The sequence below is a fragment of the Lepidochelys kempii genome, chromosome 3, assembly GCF_965140285.1.
Source record: "Lepidochelys kempii isolate rLepKem1 chromosome 3, rLepKem1.hap1, whole genome shotgun sequence".
In the NCBI taxonomy this organism is placed as follows: Eukaryota; Metazoa; Chordata; order Testudines; family Cheloniidae; genus Lepidochelys; species Lepidochelys kempii.
The window spans coordinates 102,321,883-102,336,824 of NC_136382.1; the positions used below are offsets into that span (position 1 = coordinate 102,321,883).

Sequence of the window (14,942 nt, forward strand, 5' to 3'; positions counted from 1 at the left end):
TATGCAAGGTCTTGGAAAAAATTTTGAAGGAGAAAATAGTTAAGGACATTGAGGTCGATGGTAATTGGGACAAAATACAACATGGCTTTACAAAAGGTAGATCATGCCAAACCAACCTGATCTCCTTCTTTAAGAAGATAACAGATTTTTTAGACAAAGGGAACACAGTGGATCTAATTTACCTCTATTTCAGTAAGGCATTTGATACGGTTCCACATGGAGAATTATTAGCTAAATTGGAAAAGATGGGGATCAATATGAAAATTGAAAGGTGGTTAAGGAACTGGTTAAAATGGAGACTACAGCGGGTCACACTGAAAGGTGAAGTGTCAGGCTGAAAGGAGGTTACTCGGATCGGTTTTGGGACCAATCTTATTTAATCTTTTTATTACTGACATTGGCACAAAAAGTGGGAATGTGCTAATAAAGTTCATGGATGACACAACGTTGGGAGACATAGCCAATATAGAGAAGGCCGGGATATCATACAGGAAGATCTTGATGACCTTGTAAACTGGAGTAATAGTAATAGGATGAAATTTAATAGTGAAAAGTGCAAGGTCATGCATTTAGGGATTAATAACAAGAATTTCTGTTATAAATTGGGGATGCATCACTTGGAAGTAACAGAGGAGAAGGACCTCGGAGTATTGGTTGATCACAGGATGACTATGAGCCGCCAATGTGATATGACCGTGAAAAAAGCTAATGCGGTCTTGGGATGCATCAAGTGAGGTATTTCCAGTAGAGATAAGGAGGTGTTAGTACCATTATACAAGGCACTGATGAGACGTCATCTGGAATATTGTGTGCAGTTCTGGTCTCCCATGTTTAAGAAGGATGAATTCAAACTGGAACAGGTACAGAGAAGGGTTACAAGGATGATCCGAGGAATGGAAGGCCTGTCTTATGAAAGGAGACTCAAGGAGCTTGGCTTGTTTAGCCTAACCAAAAGAAGGCTGAGAGGAGATATGATTGCTCTCTATAAATAGATCAGAGGGATAAATACCACAGAGGGAGAAGAATTATTTAAGCTCAGTACCAATGTGGACACAAGAACAAATGGATATAAACTGGCCATCAGGAAGTTTAGACTTGAAATTAGACAAAGGTTTCTAACCATCAGAGGAGTGAAGTTCTGGAACAGCCTTCCAAGGGAAGCAGTGGGGGCAAAAGACATATCTGGCTTCAAGACTAAGCTTGATAAGTTTATGGAGAAGATGATATGATGGGATAGCCTAAATTTGGCAATTAATTTATCTTCGACTATTAGCGGTAGATATGCCCAATAGTCTGTGATGGGATGTTAGATGGGGTGGGATCTGAGTTGCAACAGAGAATTCTTTCCTTGGTGTCTGGCTAGTGAGTCTTGCCCACATGCTCAGTGTTTAGCTGATCGCCATATTTAGGGTTGGGAAGGAATTTTCCCCCAGGGCAAATAGGCAGAGTCCATGGGGGTTTTTCTCCTTCCTCTGCAGCGTGGGGCATGGGTTACTTGCTGGAGGATTCTCTGCACCTTGAAGTCTTTAAACCATGATTTGAAGACTTCAAGAGCTTGGACATAAGTTAGGGGTTTGTTACAGGAGTTGGTGGGTGAGATTCTGTGGCCTGCGTTGTGCAGGAGGTCAGACTAGATGATCATAATGGTCCCTTCTGACCTTAAAGTCTATGATTCTGTGAGATAGCCATGGCAAAGGTGGGAGGCAGATCTTTGTTGTGGATCTTTGAAAGGGGATTACACTAAAGTTGGAGCCAATTGTGTCTAAACTGATACACCCATTCCAATGCAGAAGCCAAAAAGTATTCTAGGTCATCTACCCTAAGGGGGAAAAAACTTCCAAAAAACTGTCTTCATAAAGACTTTAAGGCCAAGGTCTTGGACAATTTTTTCCAATGGCATTTGAAGTTTTCAAGTTATGTTTTTGCAACATTATGAAATTTTCTGTTCTGTATAAAAAAATCACTGTGGAAAAAATGAAGTCAGAGTCAGGAATCAAGCCAGGAGTCGAAGCTGGAGTCAGTGTCAGGGGTAGGATGTAGAAACAGGGATGTGGAGCAAGGCAGGAAAGTCAGAACCAGCAACAGGTGGGGGAGTGGGATAAGGACAGGAGCCAGGAACAAGCAGGAAGGCGGGGTTTAGGAATAAGGAGGTAGATAGAGTCCATGGTATCAGCCATCCAGGAATTCACCTGCTTACTCAGACAACTTGCTCTAACTTCCCTCCCCCACTCTGGCCTCAGGAGGAGCTCACTCTTCACTCCACCCTGACAGGTGCTCGCTCTTCCCCTGGGGCCGGAGAAGTTCTGTGAGCCCAATGATTACGGGGGGAGAGGGGAGGCTTGCCCCAACCTTGTGTATGCCCCTGTCAGGATGGTCTTTGTGGAACACCTCCTGGAGGCCATTTACAGCAACATAACCAAGTGCAGTGTCTACACTGACACTTTGTCACTATAACTTTGACACAAAAAGCAAACTGGACAGTCTCCACGTAAAAGAATAAATGGACACAAATCAGATGTCAAGAATTATAACATTCATAAACCAGTCGGAGAACACTTCAATCTCTCTGGTCACGCAATCACAGACATGAAGGTCACTATCTTAAAACAAAAAAACTTCAAATCCAGACTCCAGCGAGAAACTGCTGAATTGGAATTCATTTGCAAATTGGATACTATTAATTTAGGCTTAAATAGAGACTGGGAGTGGCTAAGTCATTATGCAAGGTAGCCTATTTCCTCTTGTTTTTTCCTACCCCCCCCCAATGTTCTGGTTTAACTTGGATTTAAACTTGGAGAGTGGTCAGTTTGGATGAGCTATTACCAGCAGGAGAGTGAGTTTGTGTGTGTATGGGGGGGGGGGGATGTGAGAAAACCTGGATTTGTGCTGGAAATGGCCCACCTTAATTATGCACATTGTAGGGAGAATGGTCACTTTGGATGAGCTATTACCAGCAGGATAGTGAGTTTGTGTGTGTGGTTTTTGGGAGGGGGCTGAGGGGGTGAGAGAACCTGGATTTGTGCAGGAAATGGCCCAACTTCATTATCATGCACATTGTGTAAAGAGTTGTCACTTTGGATGGGCTATCACCAGCAGGAGAGTGAATTTGTGTGTGGGGGTGGAGGGTGAGAAAACCTGGATTTGTGCTGGAAATGGCCCACCTGATGATCACTTTAGATAAGCTATTACCAGCAGGACAGTGGGGTGGGAGGAGGTATATTTTCATATTCTCTGTGTATAAATAAAGTCTGCTGCAGTTTCCACGGCATGCATCCGATGAAGTGAGCTGTAGCTCACGAAAGCTCATGCTCAAATAAATTGGTTAGTCTCTAAGGTGCCACAAGTACTCCTTTTCTTTTTGCAAAAAGCACTACACCACTCGTCGAGGTGGTTTTATTTTGTTGGCAAAGCTGGAGAGTTTTGTCGGCAGAAGGAGCACTGTAGTATGTCCATTTCCACTGTTTTGTCAATGACACCTGACTTTTGTCAACAAAACTGTAGGGCAGACGAGGGCTAATAACCACCTGTGGCCTATCTAGGAGTTTTTCCATCATCCTCTGCAACACTGAGTAGGGATTATCTATTAGGATGAAGTGGGCATATCCCATGTAATCAGTTTCCCATAATTTCAGGATTTTCATTGCTGGATTTTAGTCCTTTTTTTGGTCATCTCCATTATCTTCTCAGTGTGCAAGGAATTCATTCCAATCCACCTGTACAAGTATCTCCATCAGAATACTGCTCATATCTTATATGTATCTTTTATTTGATTGAACGAGCAGCAGCTTCTGATTTCCAATGCAGTCGGTATGAACCATTTTGTGTCAGTTTTTCAAAGAGTGACTCAGCTGTTGTACCCACAAAAATGTGCACCCAGCTGCAAAATCCCTAACAGAACATGACACAGTTTTTGTAATATCATGCCCATGGATATGCCGTCACCTGACCTATGTATGCAAATATCCACTTAATTGAGCAAATGGGTGGTGGGGGGAGAGGTTTGCGAGTACAAAGCATCCATGGGCATTTTTCTTGCACTTTCAATACACCCTCTGCTGATAATTTAGTTGTGTATGTTTAAACAGTACAATTTTTAAAAAAAAATCTCCAAGCAGGGAGTGGAGGAGCTAGCAGTGGACTGGCATTGCCTGTTAGCTGCCACATCAGCTGTGGATGCAACCAGCTAGACGAACACTGCAGAAATCTGACCAGAAAAGGAAATACAAAAGATATGGGAGAGAGATGGTCATGCAGCATTCTCTTTCTTTTGCAGGCAATTCCTGGGACTCATGGCCTTTGTATAATAACAAAGTACTCATTCTGCCAATTATTTGGAAGCCAGAATGTAACAAAGAGTTCTATCTGAAACAGCTTTAGCTGAAAAGTTCTCTTAAGAAGAGTCACACTAATTATGCGTATTTAAGATCATGAAAACTCTGCAAAAAGACTGTTAATGAGATACCCACTATATCCTCTCACTGATTCCTTTTGCTGTTTTGCTGCTGTTTGCTACTGAGAGAAGATGAATCTCAGATGGGAACCCTCAAACTAAAACAGCTTCCATAGGTCTATCCCCTGAGCTCTATCTGATCTCCTGCTCAGTGCTCAGGGTTTTTTAAAACATTGTTTAAGCACCTGTGAAATCTCATTGCATATCAAAACTAAACACTGAATTTATTTTAAAAAGTCATTTTGAATCTGGGAAAAAAAGAAGACGCTACCATGCTGCATGGCATGGCACATGAAGGGCAAAATGGTAGAGTTCCTGAATAACAAAGACTGAAAGATCAGATTCTCCGGTTTGCTTTGTCCTCCATAACTGTAAGCAGCACAAAGTGGCCTTTGAGCCTATGGAGGTTGGCAGCCTAGAGTTCCCATTCAACAAGTAAATTTTGCATTGGCATAAAGCTGGCTGGGGTAGCACAACTGCCTCCTGCATCAATTCCCCCACCCCACAGTGCCCGGCCTAAGGAATGGGAGGGTGTAGTCAGATGTGGGACAGTGATCCCCTATGTTCAATCCTCCAGTGATTTAATATCGCTGTACAGAAATAACTTGCATTGAAGATGGGCAACTTCAGATCGGGAAGCTACAACCAACTCTCTGTGGCTCTTCTCTCTAATCAAGCCCTACATGTCTAAGTATGCAAAGGCCAGTATAACTAGCCTCACTTCTTTCCTTTCCAGCTCCCCAGGGTCGGGGGACATGTCAGGGTCAGCAGGGAGAAGAAGGGGATATTTTGGAGGGAAACTATACCATGGGACCATTCTAGCTGGCTGTTCTGACTTGCCCTAGAGCCAGTTCTTATTTACCAATTTCTATCTACCTCATTCCTTGCTCTATATAAACACTCAAGTATTATATTAGGCCTGCTAATTTTTTGATATCCAGATATTTTGTGGCAACTATTAATGCAAGGGGCTGACAGTGGGAGTTCTGGCCACCAGCCACCAGGGGCTGAGAGCAGGAGCCCTGGCTGTTAGCCACCCCAGGGCTCCCGTTGTCAGTCATAGAATCATAGAATATTTGGATTGGAAGGGACCTCAGGAGGTCATCTAGTCCAACCCCCTGCTCAAAGCAGGACCAGTCCCCAATTTTTGCCCTAGATCCCTCAATGGCCCCCTCAAGGATTGAACTCACAACCCTGGGTTTAGCAGGCCAATGCTCAAACCACTGAGCTATCCCTCCCCCGTGTCCCTGGTGTCTGGCAAAATTGCAGGGGAAGCCTAATATTGTGGGATCTGCAATTTCTGAAATATCACAAATTTAGTAGGGCCTTAAATATAAGACATTTTATCAGTTATTTTATTTATTCCCGTTTTTTAAATAAACTTTATCTTATTGTTGTTTCATAAGCAGTACAACATTAGTATGGCAAATATGAACTAGCACTAGCCTTTCACTACAAGAGATCTTGTATTATTCATGCTAATAATTAGAGAAAGATACTTTCAGTTGGAGTAAGGGTGGTGCTATCAGGTCCACAACAATTGGGAGAACATTTTCAAACATGGGTAACTAGATAAATTATTACTTAAATGCTGCACTTGGAGTCTCAAACTGGTACTTGCAAAGAAATGACATTGTAGTGTAGTTGTCAAAATGATCACTGTGTATACAGGAACATAGCTGGATAGAATGTAGTATATAGTTTGCCAGACTGTTCTCTCACTTCCTATTATACAGACAAACAGCTCACTAAGACAGCATGCTAATCCTGAAACAATACCTACAGAGACATGGTACAGAAGAGTTTCTCCAAAAGCATGTGCAGATTCTTGTAAATATTGTCAAGATATATGGCACTATGTGAACTGTTCTAAAAGATCTCCAGAAATAGCATAGGCATCTATTAATGCTAATCCAGTCATAAAAGCCATACCTGGTTAATTAAGTGTATACAGGAAACAAAGTAAAAGTAGAGGAATCTGACCTGAAGATTGTACCAGTCACAATCATTTTAAATGCTTTGCGAAACCAAGAATAAAATAAACCATAAATGATTGGATTACAAGTAGAATTGAAGTATCCCAGCCAGAGGAAGGCAATGTACAAGTCTTCAGGTGTTGAGAAGTTAATAAAAGGATCAGCTATCGTAAAAATAAAGAAAGGCAGCCAGCAAAAAAGAAACACCCCCATGACTATACTTAAAGTTTTAGTTGCTTTGCTCTCTTTTTTTGCAGAGATTTTGTTTGTCCTTGCAGAGACACATATTATTGCACTGGGGATTTTAGCAATTTGTCTTGCATGTTTTCTTGCCACTGTAAATATGTGGACATAAATTCCCACCATCACTGTGCCTGGGAAAAAGAAGGCTATAAGAGAAGCCAGCACTCCCCAAAGCTTGTTAAATATGAGTGTACAGAAACCACTGCAGTCAATTGAAGCAACATATACTTCAATGCCCTCAATATTCAACTCTGAGAAAACTAGGCCAAAGGCAAATAAGAATGGGACAGACCAGCTAATTAATAAAAATAGTACTATCATGGGGATAGTTATCTTGGTGACATAATGCAGTGGGTCACATACCGCATAGTAACGGTCAACAGAGATAAAACACAGATGGAAAATAGAGGTGGTACAGAGCATTATATCACAACAAGTATGGAGTTTGCAGAAGAGGTCTCCAAAATACCAGCATGACTCAACAGACCTGATCATGCTGTAGGGCATAACCATGAAACTAAGCAAAAAGTCTGTAGTTGCCATGGAGCAGATCAGGAAGTTGGTTGGAGAGTGAAGCTGTTTGAAATGAGCGATGGAAATGATCACAAGCATATTTCCACCCATTGTGAGCACTATTGCTCCCACCATGAAGCTGTACATAGCCCAAAGACCGATTGTAGACCTTACATTTCTAGGACATGAATTGTTAACAAAGTCAAAGCAATACTGCACATTCTGTGGACTCCAGAGGGGGGATGAATTCATAATTTGGGATCAACGACAGTAACTTTTTCCAAAGTATTACAATATAGCCAGTCCTGGGGAAAAAGGAAAAATAAACAAAGTGACATGAACAGTAGCAACATCTGCAGACCTGTGTTTCAGATTAATTGATTAACACTTAAAAATAATGGCCCCAATTCTACTCTCAGTTGCAAAAACATCAATTCAGAACAATTCTCATTTACTTTAGAGGAGTTACTCCAGACTTACACCAGTATAAGAGACAGCAGAATTTGGCCCAATGATAACCAAAAAAAAAAAAAAAAGACTGAAGCATTTCCTAAATACTTTTGAATCTTAAGATGCTCAAAAATTCTAAGTAATATTGGATATTTTTGCTAGGGAGTTTACATTCAACACTATAAGCACTATGATAAGAGTTTTGCACAATGAAAGCCTCAAACGTACGACACTCACCTGTATTGCAAACACAGATGGATTACGGTTTTGTGGGGCCCTGGGCCAGAGCAAGTGGGGGCCCCTCTCTACCCCTTCCACCTGCAGTCCCCTCGCACACCTCCCCCACACTCCTGCCATGGAAATGGGGTTTAGGCGCAGGGGACTTGCCCTGCTCTGCCCGCCTGGTTCTCCTGCCAGGGAGCAGGGTCGAGGTTCAGAGGCTTCCCCCACTTCCAAGCAGGAGCGCCAGGTTGGCGCGAAAAGCAGGGCAGGCCTCCCCACTCCCTCCAACCGCGCTCCCCGGCAGGAGCGTAGGGGAGGTAGAGCGGGTCAAGGCACGGGGGAGCTCATTTTCTGGAGCCCCCCCCCAATTGACCGGAGCCCCAGGGCACGGGGCCTCATTGGCTGAGTGGCTAATCCACCACTGATTGCACAGCTCTACGTATCATCTCAGACATTTTTGTTCCTGGAGGTGCTACTCATCCTTCTAGGAGATACATTACAGCATCAGAAAATCCAAAATGGTTGATGCTATAAAGATTTTAACATGCAGCAGTTTGTAAAGCTGGCCAGACCACAAGGTAAAAGAGTGACACAAACTCACTGACACCTTCCTCGTTTTAGCATGCTTGCCAGTAGGCCACTGAGTGTATACCTGTTTCTGATTGTAATATTAATCCGCTGAGGTGCATACCCTCAACATTTACTTGGCTAGGATTAAGAGAAATACAATTGCATCGTGCTGAGGAGTCACTGAGGTGTACTGAACAATCTGTGCCTCAAAGCATTGAAAGATTTGAAAAACAGGTAAAAGGACACCACTTTAGTGAACTGTATTAAAACTTTATTATGGATAATTGTTATTTAAGACTTCTGGGTTTTTTTTTTATTTAAACCAGTATTTACTATTACAAATATACATGTGTAAGAGGAACAAACCAGATTTGACACATTACAATCTGCACACTCTCCTCTGCATGCTATTCACACAGTTCTTTGTGTACAATAGAATGAAAGTGATGGAGCTTGAAGGTGGCCACTATGGCCTGAGAAGGTACATCGTATATGCTAGTGTGTGCATGTATTCGCACATATACATAAATGTACACACATGCTATGTATATGTTATTAGAGTTTGGGAGTTTAATTAACATTATTTCACAGTAGTAAACTAAGGAATTGTATTCCCCCAGTAATTCCAACAAGAGTTTCTAGCAACATCATAAACCACAAGACTCAAGTTTTGGGGTTTTCTCATGCTACAAGATCCCCAAATTTAATTAGATACTTAGATTATGTATACATCAGGGACTCGTTCTTCAATAGAATACAGATTTTAATCAAATCAACTATCCCCTCTGCAAGCCCCATTTCTTCCTCCTTTCAATTCTATAGGTCCATATCCCTTCTCCTATGTTATCTATCCCCTTTATTTGTCCCTCACCTATTCCTGTTTTTCTTTTCTTTTTCCCAGCTTGTCAGGTTCATATAAAACTATTTCTGTACAACAGAGTACATTAAAGCTTTCTGGCATACTTTTCTAAAATCCTTTGGAAACTCCATTGCATGATAAGAATATGAACATTTACCATTATAAACATAGTACAGGTTTAAAACAGGTATGCCAGGCTGATATCAAAATGTAGTGTTATTATAGTAGGGTTCTTTATCTTATATAAATAATCAAGCACCCAAAAGCCAATTATGCTGTGGGTATGCTTAACATTTTGTGATCATTCACCTCTCTACTTCTTACATCAAAAATATAGAAAGTATCAGGTCTATTTGTAGGCCAAATCCTTACCCCATTAAAGTCATCAAGAGTTTTAACACTGACTTTGATGGATCTTATGTCTAATAAAGTGTAGTCCTACAAGCATTTAAGCATGTGTATAACTTTACTCCCATGAATAGCACCAGTGTTTACTCTTTACCCACAAGTGAATAAGAGTGTTTGCAGGAAAGGATCTTTGTATATTATCTTGCCTTAGTACTTTGAAAGGATATATGACATTTACATTCATAAGAAATAGCACAGTGTGTGTGCTCAGTAAGAGACTGCAATCTCATGAAAAACAATATTTCTAGCCCAGCCCTGCAGTCCTCACATTGGTAATTATCTCATTAACTGATGTTCTATCTGTCACTGGCATAGCATAAGTTGTTGAAGATGACCCAGCTGTCTTTCTCTAGTCAGTTTCTGAATGATCTTGCCAGACAATTTAAGATTCAACTCACTTCTTTATTTTACAGTGGTTCAAGTTATCTTTATGATACAGAGATAAACATTTCCTTGGAAAAAGTCACAAGAAACCTTTTTCTCATTACAGTCAGTCCAATATTTAGACTGGAAAATCAAATAAATTGCAGTTCCTCTAGTGCTTTACAAAATGCAGTTGGTTACATCATTACATTGGAGTGAAAAATGTTTCACCTGATCTCTCTCCATAGTCCATCTCTTCATAGAAAACATTTTTGGCTGTGATTTTTGCTTTTATTTCTAGTCTTTGGTTTCAGTTAAAAAATCTTCTGATTCAAATCAATGAACAGTTTTAGAACTTACCTGCAAAGTGTGTATAAATCTTTTTCTTATTAACTCACAAAGCTTGTTTGATTGCTTTTTTTCAAGCTATGACTCCTTGTGGCAATGCTTAATGAAAATGCATTTGAAATTTTTTCCTCCTTTCTTACCAGATTAACTGATTGCTAGTATATATACAGCAGAGAAGACCTGTAGCTGTCTCTGAGGAGTTCACAAGTCTCCTATCGTGTCTTTCCTTTCGCAGATCTACTCTGTATCTCTTCATTCTGCTGCTGCATCTGAAAAAATTATGCACAAACAACCCAGTGAGGAGATTTTTTTTTATTTGGTTCACAGCCCTATTGGAAATGGGAGGATGCTTCTACTTCAATATGTTCAATATAAAGCCATGTAAGGTCTTTTACATTACAAGCTTTAAATGACAGGGGCTGTCATTTACTCTGCTCAGTAGGGCTGGTTGAAAATGTTCTGTCAAAACTGTTTTTTGTTGGAAAAATGGGTTTTTGGCTAAACACATTTTTTTTTTTTTTGCAAGAAGTGTCTCTTTTCAATGGAAATTTAGAATTTCTCATCAAAAAACTAAATGGCTACAAGCCAAAATATTTCATCCTAAACCCAAAATATTTCAATTCTGAATTTCTGCCACAGTGCCTCATAGGAATTGTATTTTGAGTGCCAGTTCTCCTCTCTCCACACGCCACTCCAGTTCTCCACAGCCAGACTTCATCTCCCATAATGCACCATCACCATGGAACTCTCATGCTATTTAACCACCACTCAGCCAAAGGGGAGACTGTGACACATCACAGAAGATACAGTCCAACCAGGGAGCGCAGCCCATAGAGGAGAATGGGGCCTGTGGCACTTGAACTAGAGCCCCCAGGAGGCGTTAGAGTGGCAAAAAACCACAAGCATTTTGCAACCAAAATGAATGATTTTTCACTTTCACTGATATTTTCCATGGGGGAAACCCCTTTTTTTCTAGTGTTGATGGGACCCTAACCTGTCTGAGGTCTCTATATTCTGTTGCAATTGTAAGGGGACTGTTGCCACCTTACTAACATTCAGTGGGGGTGTTTTAGTTGCTAGCTCCCAGTACTAAAAAGGGGGAAGGGTAGATGGAGAATCAGGACCCTGAGACTGACAGCCCCCAGGAACAATGGGGATAGGCCAATGCTCCAGGTCAGCCTGAATGACAGGGCGAGCAGGGTAATCAGGGAGTCAGGAGGCCCCATCCTCCATGTGAGCTGGATTTGCCTGGGTCAGACAGAGTGGGACCGAGCTAAGGAGAAAGCAGGGGCCCAAGCTAAGCTGGAGAGCAGGGCTGGGCCAGATCCAGAGGGACCAGAAAAGCAGCCCAGAGAGAGCAGACCTGTCCTGGGAGCAGAGCTGCAGCAACCAGAGCTAGAGGGGCCAGAAAAGCAGCCCAGGGAGCTGGAGGCAGAGCAGCAGCAGTGCAGAGACAGAGTGGTGAAGCTGGGGCTGGAGCAGTCTGGAGCTGGGTGCAGTGAGCAGCTGGGTAGACCGAGGGGGACCTTGGGCAGCGGGCCCAGCACAGGGAGACGCCTCAGCCAAGAGGCTCTGTAGGCCAGGCTTGGATCATATACCCTTATTTATACTGTTTACATACATGCCCTTTCAGTCTTAAATCACCACCTGCACCCACAACCATTCCCAGCTCTGCCATGCTTAGATCTGGCCAGGAACAGCTGCCTTTGTCACTTTGCTACTGATTTCCAGCCATTTCAGCTGCCAGGGAACCTTCCCTCTCTTGGCTGCTCTATCTGGTCAGGACCCAGAAAAGCAGTAGCAGAGTCACCCAGAGCTGTTTCATCACAGTGCCCTCTGCTGACTTATCGCTCAGGAGATTTTCCATACTATTTATCTAGGTAATTTTAGCACATGGGATCTGAGTGCCTCCTTTAAAGGGTTTCAGAGGCCATTGTTTACAACTGAAAATGTAGATGATGGCTTTTTTTCCTGCCATTTGTCTCTCCAGATGCCAAATCTCTCTTTCCCTGAGCTCTATTCCCTGCTTTGGTGTCTGGTCACTGGAGACTTTTGACACGGTCTCCCACAGTATTCTTGTCAGCAAATTAAAGAAGTATGGGCTGGATGAATGCACTATAAGGTGGGTAGAAAGTTGGCTAGATTGTCGGGCTCAACGGGTAGTGATCAATGGCTCCATGTCTAGTTGGCAGCCGGTGTCAAGTGGAGTGCCCCAGGGGTCGGTCCTGGGGCCGGTTTTGTTCAATATCTTCATAAATGATCTGGAGGATGGTGTGGATTGCACTCTCAGCAAATTTGCAGATGATACTAAACTGGGAGGAGTGGTAGATACGCTGGAGGGCAGGGATAGGATACAGAGGGACCTAGACAAATTGGAGGATTGGGCCAAAAGAAATCTGATGAGGTTCAATAAGGATAAGTGCAGAGTCCTGCACTTAGGACGGAAGAACCCAATGCACAGCTACAGACTAGGGACCGAATGGCTAGGCAGCAGTTCTGCGGAAAAGGACCCAGGGGTGACAGTGGACGAGAAGCTGGATATGAGTCAGCAGTGTGCCCTTGTTGCCAAGAAGGCCAATGGCATTTTGGGATGTATAAGTAGGGGCATAGCGAGCAGATCGAGGGACGTGATTGTTCCCCTCTATTCGACATTGGTGAGGCCTCATCTGGAGTACTGTGTCCAGTTTTGGTCCCCACACTACAAGAAGGATGTGGAAAAATTGGAGAGAGTCCAGCGAAGGCCAACAAAAATGATTAGGGGTCTGGAACACATGAGTTATGAGGAGAGGCTGAGGGAACTGGGATTGTTTAGTCTACAGAAGAGAAGAATGAGGGGGGATTTGATAACTGCTTTCAACTACCTGAGAGGTGGTTCCAGAGAGGATGGTTCTAGGCTATTCTCAGTGGTAGAAGAGGAGAGGACAAGGAGTAATGGTCTCAAGTTGCAGTGGGGGAGGTTTAGGTTGGATATTAGGAAAAACTTCTTCACTAGGAGGGTAGTGAAACATTGGAATGCATTACCTAGGGAGGTGGTAGAATCTCCTTCCTTAGAAGTTTTTAAGGTCAGGCTTGACAAAGCCCTGGCTGGGATGATTTAATTGGGGATTGGTCGTGCTTTGAGCAGGGGGTTGGACTAGATGACCTCCTGAGGTCCCTTCCAACCCTGATATTCTATGATTCTATGAAGAGGTTGGGAGAACTTCAGTCTGTTTATTTTTACATTTATATTTACGTATCAGTTACTCTCCTCCCTGGGGGAACTTGACATCTGGGAAAGAACTGACTTTAATCTCATTTCCAACTGAATGAGGAAAGGACACTCAGTTTTAGCCTAGGCAATGCAGAGAAGGGGCATCATAAAGAAGCAGTAAAGGATATCAAGGATTTATTTTGGGTTCACAATTCACCTTGAATGCCCTCTGTTGGCAACCCTTGGTATGGCAGCAGACGCAGTGTAAGTAGGATGAGCCATATGCCCACACAGTTCATATTTTACCTTAATCTTTTTTCAATCCATGTTATTTCTGAATTGCAGACACTCAGGTCTGGGGAGAGCACACAAGGGGTAGATTCTGTTTTCTCCCATGTAACAGTGTCTCTAGGAGAAACTACTGACGTCATTCTGCATTCCCTGTTTGAAACTAGTGTTCTACATTAAAATAAGACCTAAAAGGAGAAGCTGATATCACTTTCATGCCTAATTCAACTTTTCATATAAAGCAGCATTTAGAGCCTGATCCTGTACCACTGAACTCAGTGGGATCCCTGTCATTAACTTCAATGAGAAAAGAAATAAACTCTTAGGCTCTGGTCCTGGAAGTGGCTCCATGTAGGTGGACCAAGGAGCCCCAGTAGAGCAGCATAATAATCTATGGAGCTCAGCAGGGGTTGGAGGTCTGCCAGCATATAAGATTATGATTTCAGTGGGTAGCTCACAGTCCTGAAATCTCTGTTGCAGTAGCTCTTCTTAAAAATAAAACACAAATATAGGCAATACAAGAGTCCAGTCATGCATTTCACACACACATCATTTTCCCTCCCCTTACGTGCCTATGTCCAGGGGAAGCCTTGATAGATCACAGGCTGGTTTTAAAACAACTTTCTTATTGTTCCCCTGCTTGTGCAAAGGGTAATATTGAACTTTAAGGGGAGATTTGCTCAGAGTGACTGCCTGGAATTACTAATGGGTACAACACACTGTGCTTCTATAACTTTACAAACAGATCTCAAGAGATTTGCGAAAAAACCCGAGAACTACTTGGCCTTTAGTAAGTAAATGAAGGAAAATCTCTTGCGGGTACTAATCTGCTCTCCCCAGATCTCAACATTGGTTTCTGCTTCCTTTGCCACCTCCATTTTTCTCTTTTACCTTCAGCAATTAAATGGCTCCAATCTTTTGATTACAGATGACTCTTAAGAAAATACCATCATTTTGAAGCCATGATTTCTGTTAACGTAATTACTCCCTTCTCTGGCTTTAAAATTATGGTGATTTTTCTATGAAAGGTAATTACTGTCTTCTGGTCAAAGTGCACAATAG

The 14,942-nt window shown here is 42.4% G+C and overlaps 1 protein-coding gene across 1 annotated transcript; it reads right to left on the bottom strand.

Annotated features, from left to right (window-relative positions):
- Positions 1-6,390: 6,390 nt before the first annotated feature.
- LOC140908252 (trace amine-associated receptor 4-like) lies at positions 6,391-7,434 on the bottom strand. Its single transcript, XM_073335203.2, has one exon. The coding sequence runs from the start codon at positions 7,432-7,434 to the stop codon at positions 6,391-6,393; it is 1,044 nt and encodes a 347-aa protein (XP_073191304.2).
- Positions 7,435-14,942: the final 7,508 nt, after the last annotated feature.

Coding starts and splice junctions, on each gene's coding strand:
- LOC140908252 (XM_073335203.2), bottom strand. CDS start 7,434: ATGAATTCATCCCCCCTCTGGAGTCCACAGAATGTGCAGTATTGCTTT.